Source organism: Salmo salar, chromosome ssa15, assembly GCF_905237065.1.
Source record: "Salmo salar chromosome ssa15, Ssal_v3.1, whole genome shotgun sequence".
NCBI classification, from domain to species: domain Eukaryota; kingdom Metazoa; phylum Chordata; class Actinopteri; order Salmoniformes; family Salmonidae; genus Salmo; species Salmo salar.
In genome coordinates, this window is record NC_059456.1 from 89,962,855 (window position 1) to 89,974,074 (window position 11,220).

The window sequence follows — 11,220 nt, forward strand, 5'->3', positions numbered from 1 at the left end:
ATACCACAAAATGTTTTCATTCTGGGAGGTGAACTTGATAAAGTATTCAATCATTTCACTGTGCAGTCCTGATGGAATCAAGGCATTAGAATGTACCAGAGGCCACCAAAATAGAGCTTTTTTGGCCAAACATTGAGGGCCGCCTGGCTGGCTACTTTTTCTATTGGGCTGGCTACTCTATATACTTGTGGAAAACACTGGAACATGCCCAGATCCACATCAACAGGACTGCAGTAGAGCGAGTCCTGAGTTTTATGTTCCTTGGCAACCACATCACCAAGGACGTGTCATGGACAACCACCACCACCACTCTGGTCAAAAGGGCGCAACAGCGCAACTACTTCCTAAGGCGGCTGAAGAAATCTGGAATCCCGGCCCAGGTCCTCTCCAAATACTACCGCTGCACCATCAAGAGTGTCCTGACTGGTTGCATCAAGGCCTGGTACGGAATAGCTCCATCCACGACCGCAAGGCCCTCCTGCGGGTGGTGAAGACGGCCCAGTACATTAGTGACCGTACTCCCAAACATCCAGGACTCGAAACGGTACCTTTTGAAGGCACAGCGCATCATCAAGGACCCCATACACAAGCTGTTCTCTCCCTTACCGTAGAGCAGACGGTATTGGAGCATGAGGTTTGATAGAAACTGTCTCTGAGCCTGTCGGTATCTACAAGACATCAGACTGCTGAACACTTGAACTGGACTGACCACCTGCACATTAGCACACATGCATGCTACGCAACCTTTTATATTGCTCAGTTTATACACTGCCCCACCAATCTCCCCATACACGTGAATATATTGGACTATAAATTGTGGTGTCCTGTATTATACTTATGCTAAAATATTTATTCTATTCTACTTTTACTTTGTGTGTTCGTATTCTTATCTTTTATTGTTGTTGCATTGTCAAGAAGGAACCTGCAAGTAAGCATTTTGTGTGACGATGAAAACCATGTGTATCCCGTACATACGACTAATAAAACTTAACTTCTGACCAGAGCTTTTTTTGTGAGCCCAACAAGTGTTTTTTCTAGCGAGAAATTAAATAATTCACCAGAGAAATCAAGTCAAGAACTATGTGGAAGGCTGGGCTGAAGGGAGTTGTAGTTTTCATTAAGCAAATAGTCAGCCTAGTTCAGCACAGAAACCGTGGTAATTAAATACAATGACCATAATCCATAGCGTTTTTTCTATATGGCTCGTACAGAGATGAATATACTTTTACGCTTGCTACGTTAGATCCACAGACTGCATGAGAGAGGAATGAACACAATGAGAGAGTGGGATTAAGACAGTACGTGAAAGTATGCCTTATCTACTTTGAAGAACTTGTAAGATGATTTCATCAGACAGCTTTGTAGCATATTTAGCAGGCTAGCCTTGCTAAATGGGATGACTAAAGACAGTACAGTATGGGGAGCACAGAGATAACATTGTCTGGCTGGTTGCTACTGCCTGAGCAGAGATGAGATGATTTACGGCACCACAGGAGGCTGCTGAGGGGAGGACGGCACATAATGTCTGTAACGATGCAAATGGAATGGCATCAAACCCCTGTAAACCATGTGGCTCAGTTGGTAGAGCATGGTGTTTGCAATGCCAGGGTTGTGGGTTTGATTCCCACGGGGGACCAGTACGGAGAAAAAAAATGTATGAAATGTATGCATTCACTACTGTAAGTCGCTCTGGATAAGAGTGTCTGCTAAATGACTAAAATGTAAATATGCATTTAATACCATTCCACCTATTCCGCTCCAGTCATTACCATGAGCCCATTCTCCCCAGTTAACCTGTTGGGGCTAGGGGGCAGTATTTTCACGGCCGGATAAAAAACGTACCCGATTTAAACTGGTTACTACTCTTACTCAGAAACGAGAATATGCATATAATTAGTAGATTTGGATAGAAAACACACTAAAGTTTCTAAAACTGTTTGAATGGCATCTGTGAGTATAACAGAACTCATATGGCAGGCCAAAACCTGAGAAGATTCCATGCAGGAAGTGCCGTCTGACAATTTGTTGTCCTTCTAGGGCATCTCTATCAAAAATACAGCATCTCTGCTGTAACGTGACATTTTCTAAGGCTTCCATTGGCTCTCAGAAGGTGCCAGAAAGTGGAATGAGAGCTCTGCAGTCTCTGGGCGAAAAACAGCAGGAGTTTGTGAGTGGTCAGGCAGGGAACACTGACACTGGAGCGCGCGTGCACGAGAGGACTCCATGTTTTTCTTTCTCTCTTTGAACGAATACAACGTCGCCCGGTTGGAATATTATCGCTATTTTACGAGAAATCGCATTAAAATTGATTTTAAACAGCGTTTGACATGCTTCGAAGTACGGTAATGGAATATTTGGTATTTTTTTGTCACGAAATGCGCCCGCGCGTAACCCTTAGGATACTGACCTCAACGCACGAACAAAACGGAGCTATTTCAATATAACTATGGATTATTTCGAACCAAAACAACATTTGTTGTTGAAGTAGAAGTCCTGGGAGTGCATTCTGATGAAGAACAGCAAAGGTAATCAAATTTTTCTTATAGTAAATCTGAGTTTGGTGAGGGCCAAACTTGGTGAGTGTCAAATTAGCTAGCCGCGATGGCCGGGCTATCTACTCAGAATATTGCAAAATGTGCTTTCGCCGAAAAGCTATTTTAAAATCTGACACCGAGATTGCAAAGGATTTCTGTATCTATAATTCTTAAAATAATTATATATTTTGTGAACGTTAATCGTGAGTAATTAAGTAAATTCACCGGAAGTTTGCGGTGGGTATGCTAGTTCTGAACATCACATGCTAATGTAAAAAAGCTGGTTTTTGATATAAATATGAACTTGATTGAACAAAACATGCATGTATTGTATAACATAATGTCCTCGGAGTGTCATCTGCTGAAGATCAAAGGTTGTGCTACATTTAGCTGTGGTTTTGGTTTTTGTGACATATATGCATGCTTTGAAAATGGCTGTGTGATTATTTTTGGCAGGGTACTCTCCTGACATAATCTAATGTTTTGCTTTCGCTGTAAAGCCTTTTTGAAATCGGACAGTGTGGTTAGATTAACGAGAGTCTTGTCTTTAAAATGGTGTAAAATAGTCATATGTTTGAGAAATTGAAGTTATAGCATTTATGAGGTATTTGTATTTCGCGCCATACGATTCCACTGGCTATTGACTAGGTGGGACGCAAACGTCCCACCTTGCCCAGAGAGGTAAACCTGTTAGGGCTAGGGGGCAGTATTTACACTGCCGGATAAAAAACGTACCCGATTTAATCTGGTTATTACTACTGCCCAGAAACTAGAATATGCATATAATTATTAGCTTTGGATTCTCCCATGAAGACTTATGCCAGTGCCTCCAAGCTAATAACAAAATTGAAGTACAGCAGGGGATTTATAGGCTGCTATAGAATAGTTGTGCTAAGATTTTTGTAGTTCAACATAACTTGTACATTCCTTTAGCTTGAATCAGCACTATCAAATCTGTGTGTAAGGTAATCCTTCTGTTTTGGATAGACTGATGTTGTCCATCTTTCTCACTCAACCTTCCTCTGTCCTGTTCTTGCTACACAGCATCCTTGCATTCTCTTCAATAGCCTGCATCTTCTCCATGTCATGTAGTTACTGATTTAGTCAAATCTCATTATCCTGCTCCCTCGTCTAAGCTGTTTTCATGCATAGACTTTATTTTTCTTCCTTAAACTCATTCCATGGCGAAGGGCCTAATGTCTGCAGGGTTTTTTCTAATTGTTTTCCCTTTCAGTTAAGACCTAGACAATCAGGTGACGGGAGTTTGGTGGTGCCTTAAGAGAGGCTTCTGGGAATTATGTGGGTCAGGGTTAAATAGAACGCATTTTGTCACTACAGTGCTCATGTATGTGACCTGTGGAATCCATTTGGTTTTGTATGATAACCAATGCCCCCTGCCTTTTCTCAGACCAGACCACGCTTGGGTTATGAATTCCGTATGCCATAGTATGAAACTGACGTCTCATGATAAAATGCCTAACATTGGAAAGTATAGCAGGCTACAAAACCTCAACCGTAAGAGCGCAAACACTTGACATACCTGGTTTGACGGTCTTGATACGGATGGGCTCCCGAAAGTGGCGGATGACAGCAACGGTGTCTCGGTTGGTCAGGCCACTGACAGGGGTGCCGTTCACTTCCAGAAGCACGTCCCCGCTGTTCGGTAACCTCCCGACGTGACAGACCATCGCCTTGGTAATCACCTGTCCCAGGTACGGGAAGTAGCCTAGCTCCGCTCCCCCTAGTACCTCCACAACCGAGCCGAACTCGGCATTCCCCCATGACACGGCGCACTCCTGGACTTTGCCTGACCAGTGCTTCTTCTTCAGCGTTTTGGACATGTTTAACTCCTGGTGTAATCCTTGAGAGTCCCAGACACTGGTTGTTTGAGAGACGAGACAAGCAGCTATTCTCCTAAAACGCTATCACGCAAAATATTATTTTTGCACCGAGATACTGAGATGAGACAATCTGCTCACTGTGGTTGTATTCCATTCCTTGAGCAGCTGTCATTTCAAAGCATTATCCGTATGAACATCCCGTACATTGAATGAATGGAACGTCACCCGAGTGTCTGCAATTCAATAGACTGTAGTGCACGATTATCTGCGTCAGTGTTATCGCAGGAGGCAAGAGATCAATCGCCGGGTAGCTTGGGTTGTAACACGCGCTAAATTCTTGAGTGGTTGGGCAATGAAGTTCTACTTCTGGATCAGTAACCTACTTCACTTTCAGTGAATCGGTCTGAAACAGTTGTCTAATAGTCTATTACGCACAATAGCCAATAAGTAAATGTTGTACTGATCCGTAGTTGAGCCTATGATACGCTACTCACATAGCCTAAACTCCACTTGAGACAGGGTCGATGTATCAATTTGATGAACAACATATCCTCGAACTACTATATCGTTGAATTGAGCACAAACAATTGTTGCCCGAATGTAGCCTACAATTATTTTTCCAAAATTAGCCAGGTAGCAGTTTAGTTCCGCGCACCTGTTCTACATCCTCAACCTTGATATCAGCGACGCATCCTTGGAAACTGACAAACATACCTGGCCCCAGCAGCGAATATTTTCGCAGAACTCGCGTAGTGTAGTCTACTGCTGGCAACTTGCTCCTTATTCTTCAACCCTCGTAAACCCAGCTCAGAAGCGCTGCGTCCCGGCAGTTGTGACGCCCCTGGTAGTCTCGTCTCCGACTCAGCCCAGTGGCTCACACAGCAAGGTATATTTCTAAAGGCGCAACAGTCAGTGAAACCAACCATACACTGAGAAATGGCCTGAACTTTTTTTTTTTTGCTCCTTCTTAACATGTCGATTTCATAAAGAAAAGCCCATCCAGCCTCAAATGACAGCCGGGGATTGGCTCCACCTCCAATCAGATCATGGGACAAGAGTAAAACATTGTAAATCAACCAATGGAAAATAATTGGGCGGGGCTTCCGCGCAAACCCCTTTCAATGGACGCGGTTCATTTAGGTCGCCAAGCGTGCCGGTAGGCAGAGTTCTCAGTCGTTCTTCGGGAACGTTTTGGGACCCGGCACGCAAAGCAGGTAAATCGAGCGCGCCCAGTAGGTGAAGTATTGCAACAATATCACTTTCTTCTTGTAGGCTACAGATGCGCTCAACTAAACTGCCCTTATACCTGTAACTACACATTCCTCGGTAGATAGTTATGTTACTGGTTTGTAATTGAATGGTAAAGATTAGCAGTAATACATTAAACAGGACAGTGAAATTACAAATGCATTCTCTGAAGGTAATTCCACGTGGACTCATCACGGTTTTAATACTTTAGCGCCAACGGAAAAAGCCTATCTATTTTCTCTATTCATCTATAGAGGGATGTCCAGTCACACTCATTGGGTCAATTATTGCGTGACTGTGCCATCTTGTGGTTAAATCATGTAGATCCTGAAAATGTGTATATGCACGAGGCCTATATTGACGAACACTAAGCCTAGTTCTGATCACAGTACGTGAGCGGAGCGTGCCCAATTTCACTGGAGCGCGATTCCCAAAGGCTGGACGCTCTAATAGCGCTCACTTCATGAGCTTAAAGCATGCCTACTTGTTTTTTTATTTCACCTTTATTTAACCAGGTAGACTAATTGAGAACAAGTTCTCATTTACAACTGCGACCTGGCCAAGAAAAAGCAAAGCGACACAAACAACAGAGTTACACATGGAATAAACAAACATACAGTCAATAATATAATAGAAAAATTCTATATACAATGTGTGCAAATGAGGTAGGATAAGGGAGGTAAGGCAATAGGCCATAGTGGCAAAATAATTACAATACAGCAATTAAACACTGGAGTGATAGATGTGGAGAAGATGAATGTGCAAGTAGAGATACTGGGGTGCAAAGGAGCAAAATAAATACAATAACAGTATGGGGACGAGGTAGTTGGATGGGCTATTTACAGATGGGTTATGTACAGATGCAGTGATCTGTGAGCTGTTCTGACAGCTGGTGCTTAAAGTTAGTGAGGGAGATATGAGTCTCCAGCTTCAGTGATTTTTGCAGTTTGTTCCAGTCATTGGTAGCAGAGAACTGGAAGAAAAGGTGTCCAAAGGAGGAATTGGCTTTGGGGGTGACCAGTGAAATATACCTGCTGGAGCGCGTGCTACAGGTGGGTGCTGCTATGGTGACCAGTGAGCTGAGATAAGTCGGAGCTTTACCTTGCAGAGACTTATAAATGACCTGGAGCCAGTGTGTTTAGCGACGAATATGAAGCGAGGGCCAGCCAACGAGAGCATACAGGTCACAGTGGTGGGTAGTATAGGGGGCTTTGGTGACAAAACGGATGGCACTGTGATAGACTACATCCAGTTTGCTGAGTAGAGTGTTGGAGGCTATTTTGTAAATGACATCGTCGAGGATCGGTAGGATCAAATCAAATCAAAGTTTATTTGTCACGTGCGCTGAATACAACAGGTGTAGACCTTATAGTGAAATGCTTACTTACAGGCTCTAACCAATAGTGAAAAAAAGGTATTAGGTGAACAATAGGTAAGTAAAGAAATAAAACAACAGTAAAAAGACAGGCTATATACAGTAGCGAGGCTATAAAAGTAGCGAGGCTACATACAGACAACGGTTAGTCAGGCTGATTGAGGTAGTATGTATATGTAGATATGGTTAAAGTGACTATGCGTATATGATGAACAGAGAGTAGCAGTAGCGTAAAAGAGGGGTTGGCGGGTGGTGGGTGGGACACAATGCAGATAGCCCAGTTAGCCAATGTGCGGGAGTACTGGTTTGTCGGCCCAATTGAGGTAGTATGTACATGAATGTATATTTAAAGTCACTATGCATATATGATAAAGAGAGAGTAGCAGCAGCGTAAAAAAAAAGGGGTTGGGGGGCACACAATGCAAATAGTCCGGGTAGCCATTTGATTACCTGTTCAGGAGTCTTATGGCTTGGGGGTAAAAACTGTTGAGAAGCATTTTTGTCCTAGACTTGGCACTCCGGTACTGCTTGCCATGCGGTAGTAGAGAGAACAGTCTATGACTGGGTGGCTGGGGTATTTGACCATTTTTAGGGCCTTCCTCTGACACCGCCCGGTGTAGAGGTCCTGGATGGCAGGCAGCTTAGCCCCAGCGATGTACTGGGCCTTACGCACTTCCCTCTGTAGTGCCTTGCGGTCAGAAGCCGAGCAATTGCCGTACCAGGCAGTGATGCAACCAGTCAGGATGCTCTCGCTGTTGCATGCCAATTTTTTTGAGTTTCCTGAGGGGGAATAGGCTTTGTCGTGCCCTCTTCACGACTGTCTTGGTGTGTTTGGACAATTCTAGTTTGTTGTTGATGTGGACACCAAGTAACTTGAAGCTCTCAACCTGCTCCACTACAGCCCCGTCGATGAGAATGGGGGTGTGCTCGGTCCTCCTTTTCCTGTAGTCCATAATAATCTCCTTAGTCTTGGTTACGTTGAGGGATAGGTTGTTATTCTGGCACCACCCAGCCAGGTCTCTGACTTCCTCCCTATAGGCTGTCTCGTCGTTGTCGGTGATCAGGCCTAGCACTGTTGTGTCGTCTGCAAACCTAAGTATTTCATCCCCTGCTGATTTTGTACATTTGCCCACTGATAAAGAAAGGATCAGTCTATAATTTTAATGGTAGGTTTATTTGAACAGTGAGAGACAGAATAACAACAAAAATATCCAGAAAAACGGTGTCTTTTATACAGGTAACAAACTGAGATTAGGAGCACACTCTTAAAGGGAGTGCTCCTAACCACAGCTTGTTACCTGTAAAAAAATACACCTGTCCACAGAAGCAATCAATCAATCAGATTCCAAACTCTCCACCATGGCCAAGACCAAAGAGCTCTCCAAGGATGTCAGGGACAAGATTGTAGACCTACACAAGGCTGGAATGGGCTACAAGACCATCGCCAAGCAGCTTGGTGAGAAGGTGACAACAGTTGGTGCGATTATTCGCAAATGGAAGAAACACAAAAGAACTGTCAATCTCCCTCGGCCTGGGGCTCCATGCAAGATCTCACCTCGTGGGGTTGCAATCATCATGAGAACGGTGAGGAATCAGCCCAGAACTACACGGGAGGATCTTGCCAATGATCTCAAGGCAGCTGGGACCGTAGTCACCATGAAAACAATTGGTTACACACTACACCGTGAAGGACTGAAATCCTGCAGCGCCCGCAAGGTCCCCCTGCTCAAGAATACATGTACATGCCCGTCTGAAGTTTGCCAAAGAACATCTGAATGATTCAGAGGACAACTGGGTGAAAGTGTTGTGGTCAGATGAGACCAAAATGGAGCTCTTTGGCATCAATTCAACTCGCCGGGTTTGGAGGAGGAGGAATGCTGCCTATGACCCCAAGAACACAATCTCCACCGTCAAACATGGAGGTGGAAACATTATGCTTTGGGGGTATTTTTCTGCTAAGGGGACAGGACAACTTCACCGCATCAAAGGGACGATGGACGGGGCCATGTACCGTCAAATCTCGGTTGAGAACATCCTTCCCTCAGCCAGGGCATTGAAAATGGGTCGTGGATGGGTATTCCAGCATGACAATGACCCAAAACACACGGCCAAGGCAACAAAGGAGTGGCTCAAGAAGAAGCACATTAAGGTCCTGGAGTGGCCTAGCCAGTCTCCAGACCTTAATCCCATAGAAAATCTGTGGAGGGAGCTGAAGGTTCGAGTTGCCAAACGTCAGCCTCGAAACCTTAATGACTTTGAGAGGATCTGCAAAGAGGAGTGGGACAAAATCCCTCCTGAGATGTGTGCAAACCTGGTGGCCAACTACAAGAAACGTCTGACCTCTGTGATAGCAAACAAGGGTTTTGCCACCAAGTACTAAGTCATGTTTTGCAGAGGGGTCAAATTCTTATTTCCCTCATTAAAATGCAAATCATTTTATAACATTTTTGACATGCGTTTTTCTGGATTTTTTTGTTGTTATTCTGTCTCTCACTGTTCAAATAAACTTACCATTAAAATTATAGACTGATCATTTCTTTGTAAGTGGGCAAACGTACAAAATCAGCAGGGGATCAAATACTTTTTCCCCCCACTGCAGTTAGGGATGGAAATTTCAGGGTTTTTGGTGGTCTTCCTAAGCCAGGATTCAGACATGGCTAGGACATCCGGGTTGGCAGAGTGTGCTAAAGCAATGAAAAAAACAAACTTAGGGAGGAGGCTTCTAATGTTAACATGCATGAAACCAAGGCTTACGGTTAGAGAAGTCAACAAATGAGAGCGCCTGGGGAATGGGAGTGGAGCTAGGCACTGCAGGGCCTGGATTAACCTCTACATCACCAGAGGAACAGAGGAGGAGTAGGATAAGGGTATGGCTAAAGGCTATAAGAACTGGTCGTCTAGTACGTTCGGAACAGAGAGTAAAAGGAGCAGGTTTCTGGGCAAGGTAGAATACATTCAAGGCATAATGTACAGACAAAGGATGTGGTAGGATGTGAATACAGTGGAGGTAAACCTATGCATTGAGTGACGATGAGAGAGATATCGTCTCTAGAAAGATCATTTAAACCAGGTGAGGTCACCGCATGTGTGGGAGGTGGAACTAAAGGGTTAGCTAAGGCGTATTGAGCAGGGCTAGAGGCTCTACAGTGAAATAAGGCAATCACAAACCAAAACAGCAATGGACAAGGCATATTGACATTAGGGAGAGGCATGTGTAGCCGAGTGATCATAGGGGGTCCAGTGAGTAGCTAGGTGGGCTGGAGACATGGCGATTCAGACAGCTAGCGGGCCAGGGCTAGCAAGATAGCAGAAGGGCATTAGAGGGACGTTGTGACGGAAGAAGTCTTTTGTAGCCCCCTCGTGCGGTTACGTCGGCAGACCAGTCGTGATGGATCAGCAGGGCTCCGTGTAGTAAAAGGGGTCCAGGCCAATTGGCAAAATAGGTATAGTGGCCCAAGAAATTGGCCGATGGGCCTCTTCAGCTAACAGTCCGATATGCTCTAGACAGCTAGTTGGCCGCAGCTAGCAGGCTAGCAGATGGGCATTCAGAGGACGTCGCAACAGAGGAGCCAGTTGAAAAAACCCCTCGGGCAGATTACGTCGGTAGTCCAGTTGTGATGGCTCGGTGGGGCTCCGTATCGGTGTGCTGCTATCAGGGGCGCTGCTATCAGGGGCGCCACCAGGAATTTTGGGCCCCATGAAAAGATATCACATTGGGCCACAACACCACACCAACCCTGCGCAATTGCTGTAACCACACACCTCCAGAACCCAATCAAAGCTTTAAATAACTCTACCTTTGCAGGCTTGCAACTCTTGTAATATTTACTGACAGTGAGCTGTGAAAATATAACACTGTGCACACATGCATGCAACATTCTGCATACAGTGGAATTCACTATTTGATGCAAGACTGATACCCTCTATAAGAAATGTGCTAAATGCCATCTTTTACAGTATCAAGAATTTTACCATTAAAATTACCTTTAATGGAAAATTCTCTTAACATTAATGAATAACTTAAAGTGTAACTTAAATATAACCTCTCCAATAAAAATAAATTAACATAATCATATATAGAATGTAATACAAAATTACAATCTATACAAAATAATAAAATCAGCAGCAGATTTTTTAACTAAGTATACATACCATCTTCAAGAGAGCGTGAGTTGCACCCCTTCTCAAAAAACCTACACTCGATCCCTCCGATGTCAACAAC

At 44.3% G+C, this 11,220-nt stretch overlaps 1 protein-coding gene across 3 annotated transcripts in view; it reads right to left on the reverse strand.

Moving 5' to 3' along the window:
- Window positions 1–5,357, reverse strand: part of magi3a (membrane associated guanylate kinase, WW and PDZ domain containing 3a) — a 315,880-nt gene extending 310,523 nt beyond the window's left edge. For 2 of the 3 annotated variants that reach the window (XM_014146803.2, XM_014146804.2), the window contains exon 1: window positions 4,075–5,357. In XM_014146803.2, coding sequence (XP_014002278.2) covers window positions 4,075–4,375 — 301 coding nt within the window. In that variant the 5' untranslated portion in view covers window positions 4,376–5,357. The remainder of the gene's footprint in view (window positions 1–4,074) is intronic. The other variant, XM_045696258.1, reaches the window with a different exon arrangement.
- Between the last annotated feature and the right edge of the window lie 5,863 nt (window positions 5,358–11,220).